General features: G+C 46.6%; 5 protein-coding genes across 5 annotated transcripts in view; 1 reads left to right on the top strand and 4 right to left on the bottom strand.

Moving 5' to 3' along the window:
* Positions 1-1,268: 1,268 nt before the first annotated feature.
* Positions 1,269-5,637, bottom strand: LOC125950690 (E3 ubiquitin-protein ligase RNFT1). Its single transcript, XM_049678910.1, has 4 exons — positions 5,290-5,637; positions 3,012-4,808; positions 2,717-2,932; positions 1,269-2,211 (listed from the first exon to the last, which is right to left on the bottom strand). The coding sequence occupies exons 2-4, from the start codon at positions 4,599-4,601 to the stop codon at positions 1,978-1,980; spliced, it is 2,040 nt and encodes a 679-aa protein (XP_049534867.1). The 5' UTR covers positions 4,602-4,808; positions 5,290-5,637; the 3' UTR covers positions 1,269-1,977.
* A 395-nt stretch (positions 5,638-6,032) lies between these two features.
* LOC125950719 (serine protease grass-like) lies at positions 6,033-7,289 on the bottom strand. Its single transcript, XM_049678953.1, has 4 exons — positions 7,236-7,289; positions 6,946-7,177; positions 6,663-6,874; positions 6,033-6,602 (listed from the first exon to the last, which is right to left on the bottom strand). The coding sequence occupies exons 1-4, from the start codon at positions 7,285-7,287 to the stop codon at positions 6,226-6,228; spliced, it is 873 nt and encodes a 290-aa protein (XP_049534910.1). The 5' UTR covers positions 7,288-7,289; the 3' UTR covers positions 6,033-6,225.
* A 445-nt stretch (positions 7,290-7,734) lies between these two features.
* Positions 7,735-9,001, top strand: LOC125950715 (serine protease easter-like). The gene is made up of 2 exons (XM_049678947.1): positions 7,735-8,062; positions 8,140-9,001. Exons 1-2 carry the CDS (start codon positions 7,752-7,754, stop codon positions 8,789-8,791), a joined length of 963 nt encoding a protein of 320 aa, XP_049534904.1. The 5' UTR covers positions 7,735-7,751; the 3' UTR covers positions 8,792-9,001.
* On the bottom strand, positions 8,908-11,723 carry LOC125950742 (ovochymase-2-like). The gene is made up of 7 exons (XM_049678988.1): positions 11,581-11,723; positions 11,272-11,503; positions 11,019-11,203; positions 10,811-10,951; positions 9,649-9,880; positions 9,370-9,554; positions 8,908-9,293 (listed from the first exon to the last, which is right to left on the bottom strand). The coding sequence occupies exons 1-7, from the start codon at positions 11,651-11,653 to the stop codon at positions 8,908-8,910; spliced, it is 1,434 nt and encodes a 477-aa protein (XP_049534945.1). The 5' UTR covers positions 11,654-11,723.
* A 310-nt stretch (positions 11,724-12,033) lies between these two features.
* LOC125950673 (transcriptional activator cubitus interruptus) overlaps positions 12,034-15,895 on the bottom strand; it is a 47,711-nt gene continuing 43,849 nt past the window's right edge. The window contains exons 5-6 of the mRNA XM_049678873.1: positions 15,716-15,880; positions 12,034-15,640 (exon numbers count right to left, since the gene is read on the bottom strand). Of these exons, the coding sequence (XP_049534830.1) occupies positions 12,584-15,640; positions 15,716-15,880 (3,222 nt within the window). The 3' untranslated portion in view covers positions 12,034-12,583. The remainder of the gene's footprint in view (positions 15,641-15,715; positions 15,881-15,895) is intronic.

The raw sequence follows: 15,895 nt of genomic DNA, 5'->3' as shown, positions 1-15,895 counted from the left end.
ATAGTAACAGGGACTCGCTTGAACGCGACCGCGAGGGCGAGGCCTTCGCAACGAGGATCGCCCAACGAAGAGCAGATGTGTCAATGCCCCCTAGTGAAGTATCTAGCCCGCTGAGCGGACGCCTGAAGAGTCGATGATGTGTAGGGACACTACTAGTTTTAAGAACAGATAAATATAGATTCTTCTAGAATAAACGTTTCGTTGGAATCGAAGGATGTTGCCGTTTCACTGGCACTGCTAACGGATGATTTCATCTCGGTAAAGCACTATTATCGTCAGACCGGGGAGGAGCAAGTACACGGAATGAAGGATCAGAGGGCAGAGTGCTGAAAACTGGTGGCCGAAGAAGGGCACCAATACCTACTACGACTTACCAGCGGTCACTTTATCAGTGTTTAGTGTTCTCGCGTTCTTTTATGGCGATCGTCAGAATACAATAAAATGAGCATCCGTGCAGCAACGGTGCTCGGCAGAAATCGTAAATATCTTCTTTTTTTTTATTTGTATCTCGTTGTAACTGTACATTTCTACGAAACATTATTTGAAGAGAGAGAAGAAGCAGAAAATGAAACTCCACCAACAACAACACACGAACCAATCACGCAACCAACGACACAGCGACAGCAAGGACTATGAAAATTACTTCAAAAAATGGAATAATAAAAAATAAAATTCTTATAAATGTATGTAAATTGAACAGAAGCTTTTGGTTGGGCTTTCATTGTGCTGACGGGGTTTGAAAGAAAGAAATTCCGAGTTCAAAATTCACATTCCGGGAAGTATCATCGACGATGGTGCCCATTATAGATCCTGTGTCGACGGCATGCAATATGTTCTTCTTTACATGATCATTCATTCAGGTAAGATTTGCCTGTAAGGGTATTCTCTACCAATGACCCTCACGATGGTGATCCAGTAAAACTGCAAGAAGGTGCAGGACAGTAAGTACATTGATCCGAGGCAAATGAATCAAAAGCTGAATCTACGACCCGTCCACGATTAAAGTCGTTAACATCTTTTCCATCCAACATACGATAGAAATTAAACTAGTCCTTGGCACACAAAATATTTATGTATCGACATGACACTTTGCAACTTTTTATATTGTAGCTGAACTCATTTTAGTGGTGCAAGATCAACTTGAAAGCATCACTGGCTAGAATGTATAATTCGAATTGCATCTTGTCACCAACCAGAGCGTAAGATGATTCTCTTTTTAATTATGTGTATTTTGTAATATCCGAAAACACATAAAGATACAATTTCTTTGAATGGCTCCAGTCAGCAAATGCTTGGCGACCCGGTGCACCGGGAGTAGCATCCGGTGGCTGTGTTCAGTAACTGTAACCAGTGTAACGTGTAACAAATCCATGCAACAGGATATGGACTTTGTTTTATTGATTGCAAATACATACCTCTATTTTACAATGTTTTGTTAGTTTCATACAACGGCATCAACTACGCCACTAACATCATGAAATAATGCAACAATATTGTATTATCCACTTCCCCTACGGTGCTATTTGCAATACACTTGTGCCGGGTTGCGGCACAATTCACTTATCTCATTCCAGAAGTGTTTTCTTACGTTTCTATACCGGTGATTTATTTATATTTAATTTTTTTGTGTATATAAAAAAGTGTTCCTTCCCTTGCGTTTTCTACACGTACGTTTGTACGGCGACAAAAAAACGAGTCATTACCTCCACACACACACTCACACAATCATGGTTCCTCACGGTTATCACTATCCTCCGGAAAGATGGTATTTACTTTACCGATTGTACCACTGTAAAATGCACATCAAGGTAGAGACGGTAGGATTGGCATTTTTATGTGGTTGAACGTTTGATTTCAAAGTTGCGATGGTTCCTAATTCCAGCAACTTTCCGTTCGGGATACATATTCAAGATATATTTTGCTTAAACAGATACGTTATCTCTTTTGCAGCCATCACTCTTATAGCCAACAAATATTTTAGTATAGTTGCAGGAAGAAGGTGGTCGCTCCGTCGCGGTACGATGGATCGTCGACGATCTTTGCACGACACAGCGGACACGTTTGTTCCCGATCAAACCATGTGCCTACACACAGCTCACAGAAGATGTGATTGCATTCCAACAGTACGGGCGAGTTGAAGTTATCGTGACAAATCGAGCATTGACCACCGCACGCTTGCAGCTGTTCCTTTGTCGGTACCGTTCCATAGCTCTGCGTTCAGGAGAAGAAAACGAAAATGTGCGTTAGTAAAGATGTGAATATTTGCTGAAGATAAGTACAACATTTCAACCCACAGACTTGCGCCCAAACAAGATTTGGAGAGATTTACGAATCGTTCGTTTTACAGTTCTTTGGTATTTTTCCGCCATCGGTTCCCACCAAAACGTTGGTCTAATCCAATGCGACACATTCGAGCGACTGACTAGCGAAAGCCATCCAGCCAAACCAATGATTCTAGCAATACTGTATACTGCGGCGCACTGCTTGCTCTCAATTCGAACTAATTGATAATGTAATCGTGTACCAATGCAGTCATAAACAAGCCCCCCACTCTTTGTCTTTGTAAAATGAGCAATCACTTGCCACACGTGACGGCTGTTTAGAGCGCATTGCAAATGACGCAAAAGCCGTCAGTTCGCTTCTCTCTTGGTACAATTTGAAATCGGTTTGTTTTTTCTAAACTATCTTCTTTTCATTATTTCCCGCCACTACTCACCGTTTTTTGGAGTAACTTGATGAACGATCGACGACAGAACTTGATCCTGTCCAGCAGATCCGTAGATTTTGCAACAATGTACACGGCTGATAAGATAACGCCAACCATCTTCTCCGAGCCTGAGTACGATTCAAACAGAAACACCAACCATGGCTGTATGGGAGCGGCTGCACGATACAACTGCGATAACGATTCTATCATGAGATAGATTTTACCCTGGAACAAAAAATCGACAGATTAGATCACGTGCGATAGGTAACGCCACTGGGATGAAATCCCGAGCAGCTCTACCTACCCGGCTCTTGTAATCTACCACGGTGGGTGGAAGAAGCGTGAAGATGATTTTAATCACGATCGTTATCTGCTTCAGAATTAGGTCGGTAATGCAGACGGAATACAGCAGTGACTTGAGCGATTGAGGTTGCGGCGAGACGGGCATAAACAGCACCACCAACCAGATGTTGCTGAACTCGAAAACGAACCCAAATACCATCAAACCGAGCACGATCAGTGCCAATTCGCGCAGCAACACGATAAGACGGCGTTGCTTTTGCTTTGAAATTTCCTGCCGTACCACCCAGTTGGCGTGATAGAACGTGATCAACAGCATGAAGAAATAGATAATACCATCCAGATGATCGTAGCACAGTTTGGCCACCAGGATCAGCAGTAAAGGTGTGTATCGGGCCAGAGTGTCCATCATGGCGCGAGCTTCCGGAATTTGATGTAGAGCTTCGTGTACGGTTGCTTCATCATTCGGGTGATTGGAACTCAAGCTATTGCTGCGAGTAGCTCCTGCACCTCCCGTAGGCATGGTCGAACCGGTGGGAGTGCCAATACCACCGCCTCCAACGCCTTGCGATTGTTGTGGTTCACCGGTGCCCGCCGATGGAATGCCAATATCACCAACGGTAGATGAAGGTGACTGTCCAGCTATCGTCACACCGGCGGCCGATGATTGGGCATTTTGATGCATTGACAACGGTTGATGATTGTGGAAATGATGATGATGGTGGTGGTTGTAATTGAAATTAGGCATCAGTGGCGAACGACCGCCACCGTTCGCGGTACCCGACGTTTGACCACCGTCCTCCGTTGGTTGCATCCACAGGAAAGGTCGCAGACCCGCACTAGCGGACGAAGTCGATGTCGACATTGGGTACAGGTCATTCTGAGACGACCGGAGGGAGGTGCCTCCGACAGCACTACCGCCATCAACATCGATCACTACTTCACTGGAAGAGTGACCGGCGGCCGATGGTGGTGTGCTCGTTCCGGGTGTATGCGATCGTCCCGAGCCCGAGGATGGCAGGAAGATGCCTCTACGTTCCGACGAAAAGAAGGATCCCGGATGTCTGGCCTGTTGCATGAGCGTCAGAATTTCACTAAACATGTCATTATTGCTCGGTCGTGCGCGATCCACCGAGATGAACCTTGAAAACGACACACGTCCATTATTCAACGAGTTTCGGAATCCGCTTCCTCCACCTCCTCCTCCCGTGCTACCGCCGCCATCAGCAACACTAGGCATCGTTCCGCTTTCGATGGACCCAATAGAGGTCTGCCGTTCAACCGAAGACGTCGCTGTAGGGGCGACCGCGACGGAGGCTGATTCAGCGGCACCGGAAATTGAAGCTTGGTCAGCTGTTGCTTCGGAGCGTTCCTGTGTTCCCTGAGGCTCCTTCGCCAGGCTGACGCTGGTGAGATCTGCGCTGTTGGCTGCCGAATCGGTTGTCGTGGAGTTAGTTTCCGTGGCGACAGGATTACGGCACACTTCGTTCGGTGGCGTGCCTCGCACTTCCTGCTCGCTCTGGTGTGATCCCGCTGTCTGCTCCTGCGTTTTGCTGTCTATCTGCTGCTCAGTGTCGGGGTTTTTACCGGACATTTTACACACGTATCAACGACGACCAACACCGATGACCTCTACGGTCTCCAGTTGCTTTCGGTGCTTCGGTGTTTCCTCTCTGATTCGAACCGTGTCTCAATTACGATTTCTTTTCCCACCCTAAGGTGTGCTGCGGAACTTTGTGCTACGGCCGCTACAGCCGCGAGGCAACATATTTCTCTTCCTGGTCAACCGCTTCCTGCAGATCTGCAACGAGACATTCACCGAAGAATTACTAATTTGCACGTGACACCCGCCACCCAGAACAGGTTTTCAACCCCCCCGAGAGTGCACGTCACTCGAAAATAAAATGCATAACACGTCGCAGGTTCTAGCGATAGCAGACCAGCAAAACTGATGACTCATCCGGATTAGCTGGATTACTTTGGGAATTGTTTACGTTTCGAAATCACACGATTAGCCCGTCTGCCTGTCTTTCTGGTTGCTGCGGGAACTCCATTAAAGAGAAAGTACCACCGTTTTCACTCTCGATTTCAAGATGAAACCCAACGATCAACTATTTTTGCATCATCCGAACTGGACCGGATATGCGGGGGGGTTGACGAACGGAGATGACTAGAAAACAGCAGATTGAACCACACAAAATCTGTCTTTATCACTTCGTTCGCCTGTCTTTTATTTTTTTCTACTCTGCTAATCAGCTTCGTCATCTCGGATGAACTCGTACCTGTTTTCATGGACTTTAACTGCACCGCAACACCATCCAATTAAGCCCGTTTAACTTTATTTCGCAAGATTAACTCCGTTTCTGCGTTGTTTTTGGTCTTTTTTGAAGAAACTTTGTGATTTTTCTCACTAAACTTTGTCCTCCAAAACTAGGTGTATCAAGGTGAAATTCGGCAACGCAAAACGCCTCGCGACTTTTCTAACGAGAACAACGACGGGAGTTTACTCTTATCGCGCACAAAACAGTTCAAAAAAGTTAAAAATTTCACACTTTTTACAACAATTCCTGAACTCCCGAACCAAACCCTCTCAGCAGAAATCAGCGTTGCCCATGCAGCGATCTGTTCTTAGGGTGTCTCTACACTGCGCAAAAGGTGGTGCTACATGAACCGTAAATTTATGCGTAAATTTACACATTAATGCCAAAACGTTTACGCTTCGATATGTTTACATGGCCGGGTTGAGAAAATTAAAATCGTTTTTTTTTAAGAAAAGAATTGAACACACTAGCAATGATCACACACTATCGATGAAAACCACAAAAATAACATATTGCGAGCCCTCCCGTTTGCAAAAAGACTTTACGTTAGGTTTCACGCCCCACGAACCAATAAACGTTTGACAGCATGTAAACGGCAAGCGTAAACGTTTTGGCATTAATTTTTACGTTTACGCTAGAGTTTACGTCCCGTCTGGCACCGCCTTATGGAGTATGAGTTTTTTAGAATTTCTCAAGCGAGAGTTTCCACCTCTAACTACTAAATAAAATATACACTATACTACACTAGCTACTCGTTTTTAATGCCTTGAAAGTATCACATAAAATTTGCCCTTGTGATTCCAATAAAATTAGTTCTATTCCTCGCCACGGTACCCGCATTATCACAAAAGAACATCGAAAAACGGTTCTTTTTCAAGAACCACAGCACATGGATCACTAAGTGGAATCGTTTATCCATGTAATGTGTTTGGGTATATCGATAAAAATGTAGGGATTATCGTACGAAGTGTCGCTAAACCCGACGGAAAGCACCCCGATCTGATATATGCGACCGTGATAATCTATCTGCAGAGCCGATCCGGCACTGCCTTTCATGTCCACCGGAAGGCTGTTATGAATGCGAGCGCATATTTGTCCATTTCTGACCGAGGTCCAATTCCGGAGCCGTTCTCTACATACTTCCCGCGGCACGAGCCTCATCCAAATCTGCGTCGGGCGACTGCCCGTGGCCCAGATAACGTTGTACAGATTCAACAGATGATCATCACAATCCGTGACGATAGGATAGAGCGGCAAGCAAATGGGCCGTATACCTAAAATATGTAAAGATAAATTAGAATCTGCTGCAGGGTTCATGATTCCCTTTACTCAACTATTACTAAATTCCACTGACGCATTCAAAACGAGTAATGCAATGTCGTTTTCGTACGAGGTAGAGGTAAAGTTTGGATGCAGGATAACACTATCGGTGGTCCGTATTTGAACCGCGAGCGAGCAGTTTTGCTCGGATACGCAATCCGGATCGGTGCTGAGATCATGCTCCCCCAGCACGATCTCTGTCGGTGGGTCCGCGGTTGAAGAATTTCTGAAAACGGCCCCGAGACGATGATCACCGTCGTTCAGCTGTTCAAAGTCCAAGGCGTGATTGCTACTCACTCTGTTGTAACAATATCACTTCCACAGCTAGCCGTTGTTAGTACGAAACGATCGGTGATCAGCGTTCCGTGACAAAAGTGTAGCCAATCACCCGGGTGACGCAACAAAACCAGCCACGGATTTTCGTAGATCCGACCAGACGCTGGCCGCTTGTAGTAGTCGTACGGCGTTTCGCCGCATTTTTTATTGATAGATTTGCTCAACGACGAGTGTAAATCATCCGGGAACAGTACTGGAATGAAATGGAGACGGTGATCTGGCGGATCTAAACACTGGTTTTCGTTTTATACATTGCCCGTTAACACCAAACAGAGTCGCAGCCAATATGCAAATGATCTGCATCGTTGGTGACACAAGTATGAGGAGCGGAGGCTGCTCGTAGAAAATGAGATGAGGATGTTTACGATCAGACAGTGATCGTCAAAAGAAGCACTCCATCTACTGATCGCTTGCGATCCTTCCGCAAATTGCTGGCACAAATGGTAGCGTTAATTTGTATTACTTCTATTTTATTAATGTGTTTAAAAAGACTCACATCCTCGAATAGAATCCTTCAACTTACCTGTTGAGTATCTATTGCGTGCAAGGGTACTCAATGAAATTCAATTTCAAAATGAAGTCCAGAGAATAGCTACTCTTGGGGAATTCAACAGTATTCGATGCATTTTTACCCTGCTGCAGCATCTCAATACAACTCGCATTGTATTCACAAACACAGCCCAGAATGGCAAAGCATTCGCCTAGGGCTATTGATTGTCGTTATCAGCAGCAGTACAGTCTTGACGCTGAATCAAGAAGCTTCGAAAATGCTCCTGAAGCGGTTAACCACAGCATTCCTTTGCTGTGCCATCTTGCAGATCCTTGCTGTGGTAGCAGTGCCTTTCGGTGGCGCGGCTGAAGATACTAGCTCTCCAACGCTCAATCAACAAAATTGCGGCCAACGAAATTATCAAGGGAAGCTTCCTATCGATAGCAGATTGTACGAACATCCGTGGTTAGCGCGATTCGGTTACAACAGAAACGGCAATGTGACCTACCTTTTCCAAGGAGCCCTAATACACGAACTGTTTGTAGTGACCACGGTGTTCGCTACCAAATTTACCGATTACGGTCAATTGTAAGAGTACTAGCAAAAGGATAATTTAAACTTGATTTCCACATTAAACTTGTCTAACGTTAATCTCTCTCTGGCAGAGCATTCGTCCGTTTGGGTGAATTCCATAGCACCACTGATCCTGATTGCCAGATAATCAAAGCTGGAGACAGGGAAACATGCGCACCACCAACACAGGACATCGCCGTCGATGTAACCATCGTTCATCCGGGGTACGATTCGTACGAACAGGTCAACAATATTGCCCTCGTGCAGCTGAGCGAACGGGCAAAAATTACTCCACCATCGGTGCTACCGATATGCATTAATCAAGATGTAGAACCAGAAGCCGCCTTGCTGCTAGTTGCTTCGTGGTGTGGTCGACGAGAAACAGGTCTCTCTGAGATTCCAAAGCAGTACATTATGGTTCCCAAAAATCCCAGACAGTGCAGAGATCTTCTGAAAGGATACTCGTTGAAGCAAGATGATAATATGTTCTGTGTGGTACTCGATTCGCGCTACAAACCAATCAATGCCAGTATCCCGGAACCAAACCTGCGAGGAAGTACTGGTGCACCGGTGGTTACTACGCAATTTGAAGATCGAATCCATCTCGTTGGTCTGCTATCGTACGGTCCAAGGTATCCGGCAAAGTTCGAGGAGCCTTACATTATAACGTCCGTTGCTCCATACTACGATTGGATGCTTAGCACGATCGAGACAGTGATCGCCCGATTTGGGGAGAAAGCATAACCACGCTTGCAAAACTTATCGTTATCTCGCTGTTGTTGGTCGTCCAGAGGTCATCGAGAGCGGTGAATTCCCCCGATTAAAGCCCGTTGGCATTTTGATTAATGTGATAGATTGTTTTATTGAGACTTTATGCCCAGAACAACCGTTTGCTCGATCCAAGCAATGTGAGAAGTAACGTTCAAATATACATGCGATATTTTGTAATCGTCATCGGACAATCCGAAGAGCAATATTCCTAACTGAAAATATCGCTCTTGATATTGTACAAGCAGTGGTGATCCGACTCCGCCTTCGTTGATACGATCCATGTCAGGATTCTGGATTTTCGCGCAAAATAGGTGCTCGTCCACCATCAAATTATTCTGGGGCTTGCTACACTCATGGGATGGCAGTGAAAAGTCCATCATAATTTGCTTCGGTCGAAGGCTATCCTCAGTCCAGAGAACATTGTGGATCCGTGTTTCACTGATCGGAATCAATGGTAAGCATACTGGTTTGATATCTGTGAACGAAAGATAGCTAGCCTGAATAAAGTCATGTTTTGCTAAGAAAAGATATTTTGCTTAAGTAAACTTAACTGTTTCTATAGCTCACTGGCTGCTGGAGCAACACTACTGCAACGTCATACTGATATGATTCGTCTTTGAATTGTGCATGTGTCGTAATATTTTTTACCACCCTCTCTACAATTGAAACGCAATTCCCTTCAGAATCACATTCAGTGTTCACTGATTGATCATATTCGCCAAGTACAACAATTGTCCTACAAAATCGATTAGCAATATCAACAAAACAAAGTTAAATATAATTAGATTCCTTGCAAATCAAAAGATCAAACAATCCTTCAGTGCACTTACTCATTGAGCGTTATTCCTTCCGTGCAGGTGGCCGCCGTAAGTACATGCCTGTCGGTAATTAGCGTCCCATGGCAGAATGGTAATTGTTCGTCTGGGTGTCGGAAAATTGCTAGCCAGGGATGCTCATTTACACGCACATCCGGTGGTTTCTCCCAAGATGGGTACGAAGATTCTCCACAATTCTTGTTTAATACATTGCTAGTGTTAAAATGAACACCTTCTGGATTGTTCACTAGTTGCGGAAAAATTAAGACGAGTAATGACTAACATTAGCTTTCTGCGATACACCAAGCGAACCTTTTTACATACTTGCTCCACAACAGTTGTTGCACATTGCTAGAAACCATATAATCCCAACGAAACGCGTCCCAATGAGCTGCATTTTAACGCACATCGATGCACGGTAGAAGCTGCTACAAATCTGTACCTCAGACGATCGTCTTTTGAAGGATCATCCGACGTTCGTTCTTCAGATAAAGATGAATGCTTAGATGTGTGTGCAACAATTTTTACATTCGTTTTGTGTTTGTCTTGCAAAAATGACCAAACACGCACCAAACAATTTGTTATAAATAGTTGACAATGTTTGATTTAAAATCTCACGACACATTCATTACTAACCCGTTTTATTTTTATTTTTTACCTTTCCAAGCGAGCTAATGTTATCAAAAAACTGAAGTATTTGATAGAAGATATATCAAGATCCACAAATTTCCAAAATATCTGAGACAACGAAGTCAAGAAATTTGTAATTCTGAAAGTAAAACCCAGAACCAAAACATAGCTACCACTACTATTATCACTTCTCGTGCCTGTTCCGTTGCGTTGATCAACACGAGGTCATCGAGAGCGGTGAATAAGCGCGATAAGAGCGTTTCTGTGATGTTTATGCACAGATTGTTTTATTGAGCTTCTATGTCCGCATCTTTCACCGTGTCATGGAGCCAAGAAATGTGAGCAGTTATGTTCAAATACACATACGGCATACTATAATCCCCATCGGGCATTCCGATGGAGAGTATACCCAACTGGAATGACCGATCGTGATGCTCTGCTAGCAGCGGTGATCCAGCTCCCCCGTTTAGCTTTATGGGCGATTGCCTTGCATATTTCGCACACATTTGTTCCTGGTGCAAAACCAACTGATTTTGCGTTAAATCACGGCACTGATCTAGAGAGATGTAGTCCATCATGATTTGCTTCGGTCGACTGCTGCTATCAGTCCATAGTGCGTTGTATACTTTCGGCAGATGGACACTCGATGGTATGATCGGGATCAACGGTATGCATATCGGTTTGATATCTATGAAGAAGTGATATTTAGTATCAGCATTTAATTCCTTGTAAAACGATTGTTTTCATTACTCAACTGTTTCTATAGATTACTGGACGCTGGAGCAACACTATGGCAATATCATACTGGTATGATTCGCCAATAAATTTTGGATGCTTAATGACATCCTTCACTACCCTTTCAATTGTTGACGCGCAAATTCCTGCAGAATTACAGTCAGGGTTTACTGATTGATCATAATCACCAAGGACAATGATTGTCCTGAAATAAGAAAGGGAGAAACAAGTTGTTAAGCAAATCAAGTTGTGTGGTAAACCCGACAAACATACTCGTTGATAGTGAATGCTTCTGTACAGATGGCTGTCGTTAGCACATGCTGCTCGGTAATAAGCGTTCCATGACAAAATGGTACTTGTTCTTCTGGGTGTCGAAACACTGCTAACCAGGGATTCTCGAATTCCCTGGCATCTTCTGGCTTATGCCAGTCTGTGTACGGTGATTCTCCACAATTCTTGTTTAGCACATCGCTCGAATCCAGATGCAACGCATCAGGAAATATCCCTATGCAATAAATAACGAGTAAAATGTACACTTCCTATTGCTTGGTACACTATTTTCTATGGATTTCAAATACATACACATTCCGTGCACACTTGTTGTCAGTGCAAGCAGACAGATTACTCCGCGGAATCGAGTGGGAAAGAGCCCCATGCTTAAGCCCTGCAATGCTCACTGGATGTTGCCACGAGACTGTTCCACAGCATCACAACGACTGCCGTTCGTAGCGTGATCAGATGGCACCTATCGGTGTGTGTACTTGTTTTGAATGTCGAATTGCGTGTGTGTTGCGGAATTCCCAACGTTTCTCTTTCAATGCAGTGCCGTCGTTTTTATGAATCATAAAGCCGTCGGTCCCCATCATCAACCCTAGTTGATAACGATGAGAGTGGCGTGTAAGAACAAGCTCTCCACAACGAGTATCCCATCACGGGGATGGGAATTCCGTTCTTTCCGTTCTGGTGGAGTAACAGCGGAGCAATGAGCAAAAAAAGGAATGAACATGGTGTGGCAACATATTTTTCTTTTTCGCTTTCGTGTATCATTTATTTCATCTCATTAATTCATGCTTACGTTGAAACAGCTAAATTCAACATTCCTTCAGCATCCTGTGCCTAAAAAGGATTCCTTCTCAAACTGGTACCTTACGTTCTACAACTACTGCTCTACTTTGCATACCCTTTACTTCAGTAACTGCCAGTTCCATGGCTTCATGGCTTCTCTCTTCTTTCCCCTAGTTTATTCACTTGATAACGATCAATCAACGAAATATTCCTTACAAAATGTTTTATCATTAAGGTACTAACTTTACACGGGTTCTTTACATTACACGAGAAGGATGGGATGATAGAGTAGACGTAGCTTCAAACAGTCATTCACACTCCAGCTCCTCCTGCACCGGAAGACTGGAAAGTATTAAAATCTATAGGAATCTCTGGACCATCAATCTACCTGGTAGCCTGTGCTTGTAGATGTGTCTCTCTCTCTCTCTCTCTCTCTCTCTCTCTAGTTCTCTCTGTATACAGTTTCACGTGCAAGCGTTTATGGCACGTACGATGTGGACGTCACAAAACACTAGGATGGTTACTGGATCATCTGCAAATAACGATCCTCCTCGAAGTATGAGCTTAGCGACGTGCTCATGTCGTTAATGACGAGATTCGACGATGGGTGCGTACTACTGCTGACCATATCGGCCGCCGATTCGCTCCAGTTTTGGCAATTTTGCACATACTCGAGAGTACGTTGATATGATTCACTACCCATCGCTGCACTGCTACCTCCATTCGCTAGAACCGCTGCGGCTGCCGTGATCGTCCCCAGTCCAGTGTCCTCCGTTAGCGACATCGGTAGTGCAGGTGGAGCTCCAGCGGCGGCCAGATCACCGAAGCCGGTCGGTGACGATGGTAGGGGTGGAGTCTGCAAACTGCTTTCCATCGGTTGCGTCGGTGCAACCACCGGCGCCGATGACTGCTGCTGTTGCTGTTGCTGCTGCATGCCGCCGGTCGGATTGGAGACGAGTGGTTGCTGCTGGCGTCCATGCATCGTTGCGTTGGCCACCGGAGCCATCGCTGCAATTGCCGGAGACATTTGTGATTGACTGATGTCACCACACTGGATTTCGGTATTTGTGTTGCTGCAAACGGCACCCGCATCTAGCGTGTCGCCCCTTTGATGGTGGCCAGTGTTCGCGAAGCTGGCTACATTTAGACTGAACGGATTTTTGAACTGATTGCTTTGTGGTTGTTGCTGTTGCTGATGCTGCTGGCCTTGGTGCACTTGTTGTGATTGCTGCTGCTGTTGGCCACTGGGTCCCACGGCCATCGTCGGCGGTTGGTTGATATGAAGCGATCCTTGCATCATCATTGCCAAACAGCAATGGTGTGCACTCTGATCAGTTCGATGATAGTAGCCGATTAAATTCGAACAAGCAATCGGGCGGCTAAGATCATTCGTTGGTTGCTGTTGCTGCTGCTGCTGTTGATGCTGCTGTTGCTGTTGTTGTTGCTGGTGTTGTGCATAGCATTGAGCACCATTGTTCAGACCGTAATTGGGTCCACGATTGAAGTTCTGCACACCGTTACCATTGTTGTGAGTCACCGAACACTGTACTGGTGTAGGTTGGATGTTTTGCATAGGTTGTGCTGCGGCAAATCCATTGTTGTTGGTCGCACTCGGCGTCAGGGGTGCACTAGCATTCTCGGGCATCATCGGTGACATCATCTGGTGGTGTTGCGGCGTTTGGGGAGACATGACGTTGCTCATCAGACTGCAATCATCGTTGCTGTACTGAGATTGTGGACTCATCAGCATGCTGGCCTGCTGCGGTTGTGTAAAGTTGGCCAGTTGGTTGGTCCCATTGCCGGTGTTCGGTTGTGGCGTGTTGTTCCACGGATTGCTACCATTATTGCCAGCAGCAGCATTAGGGCCTGCCATGCCTGCCAGCGCCGGGCTAGGGGTGTTGTCCGGTTTGCTGCCATTTCCAGCCGTCTCACCAGCCATATCCGCCACCTGGTTCAGATACTGTAGCATCTCGTCCGGTATGACGAGCTTGTTCTCCACCATTTCACCCTCGTCCATCTCATCGAGCACTACCTCCTGGTTGGGATGCAGTTTGCTAGTGACCGGTGGTGTAGGTTTCGTGTGATTTATCGTAGCCGAGGTGGCGGTGCAGGATGGTGGTGCATTCGAAACGGTAGGACGTGAGTGCATAGCTCCTCCCATGGGACGCCGATTGAGATACTGAGAGTTCATTCCACCGACCATCGACCCTCCGGACATACCGCCCACACCGTTGCCACCAACGTGGGACCCACTTGCTACCGGTTCGGACATGCGGCGATCAAGCATGTGACCTGCCATGGCACCATTATTCTGTTGACCGTAGTATCCACCCATACCTGCAGCACCACTGCCACTGCTCATATTGTTGGGAATGGAGTGACGTGCGCCACTAGCACCACTCGGATGGCCACCACCTGATGCTCCCATTGTGCTAGCGGCATGATTGCCACTGTATCGTTGCAGATGCGTCGCGATCAGATGCGAAGAAGGTGGCGGCGGTAGGCTCTGTCCACCGTTCGTAGCCGTCGACATGGAGCTAGACCGTCGCGAGCTACCGGGTGAGATCGGATCGTACAGGGACGAGGAATTGTAGTAAGTCGGCCGCATCGTGGAGATCGTGCTCTGCTGTGACGCCTGGCTACTACGCCGGCTAATATCCGCCGATCGCATACTGTAGTAGGAGCTGCTGGTCGTGCTGTTGTTACTATCGCGACGGTTCTGTGCGGCGGCCGGATTCAGATACGCATTCATCATCATCATCGTGGTCGTGGTCGTCGTAGCGTTGCCATTCGACGAGGGTGGCTGTGGCAACGTCGTCCTTCCCGGCTCCATTTGGCTGTTCTTGGTGATTAGTGTCGTTGGCGAGGGTAGTGCCATCGGTTGTGGTGGTGGCGTCGTGCCCGGTTCCATCTTGAGATCGGTAATCTTTCTGTTCAGCTCACCCAGCCCGAAGTTGCGCATCACATTTCCACTGTTCATTTCCGGGATGTTGGACAACGGACTGGTACCAAGCAGGGCACCCTTGTTGTTGATACGGTTCTTGAACCGATTGCGCGGGTTGTTGCGCACCGACATGGTCGCGGTGGCGGCTCCAGTTGCACCACCGAGATCAACCAGCTCGCGCAGTACGTACGGTAGATCGGCAACCTCCAGATCTTCGTCCGGGTACGGCCAGGCTGGATCATCCAGTGTTGCAAGACCACCAGCACCAGCACCAGCACCACCACCACCACCACCTTCGTGGAAGTCCTCGCCGAGACCGGCATTGAGGGCCGATATCGACATCGGGCTGCTGATCGGCGGATGGCTGGGTGAGTTGGCATCCGACTCGGACTTAATACTGGGACTGCTCATGCTCGTCGTCTTGTCTTCACTTCGCGGGCTGCTATCGAACATATGGTTCGATCCTTCACCATCATCCCCAAGACCGTCACCACTGCCACCACCGTAATTGTTGCCCTTGTGCTTCTTGTTGGCATAGAACTCGGCCCCATGTACCGTCTTGACGTGCTTCCGCAGAGAACTGGGATCCGTGTAACGCTTCGTACACCCTGGAGCCTTGCAAACGTACGGTTTCTGCAAAGATCGGAACCAAGGATTAGTGTCGTGCTTTGGTGTATCGACGTCCGCGTGTACTGCAATCCGACTTACCTCATTACTGTGAGTCCGGTTTTGATGCTTGGCTCGATCCGAAGCGTTACTGAAAGCCTTACTGCAACCAGGATACTCGCAGGTGTATGGCTTTTCGCCCGTATGCGAGCGAAGGTGAGTCTTTAGATTCTCCAGTCTTGAGTACGCCTTACAGCAGCCTTCAAACTGGAATGTAACCAG

Source organism: Anopheles darlingi, chromosome 2 (assembly GCF_943734745.1).
Source record: "Anopheles darlingi chromosome 2, idAnoDarlMG_H_01, whole genome shotgun sequence".
In the NCBI taxonomy this organism is placed as follows: domain Eukaryota; kingdom Metazoa; phylum Arthropoda; class Insecta; order Diptera; family Culicidae; genus Anopheles; species Anopheles darlingi.
The sequence above is the reverse complement of the archived record's forward strand: the minus strand, read 5'-3'. Positions and strand labels throughout refer to the sequence as shown.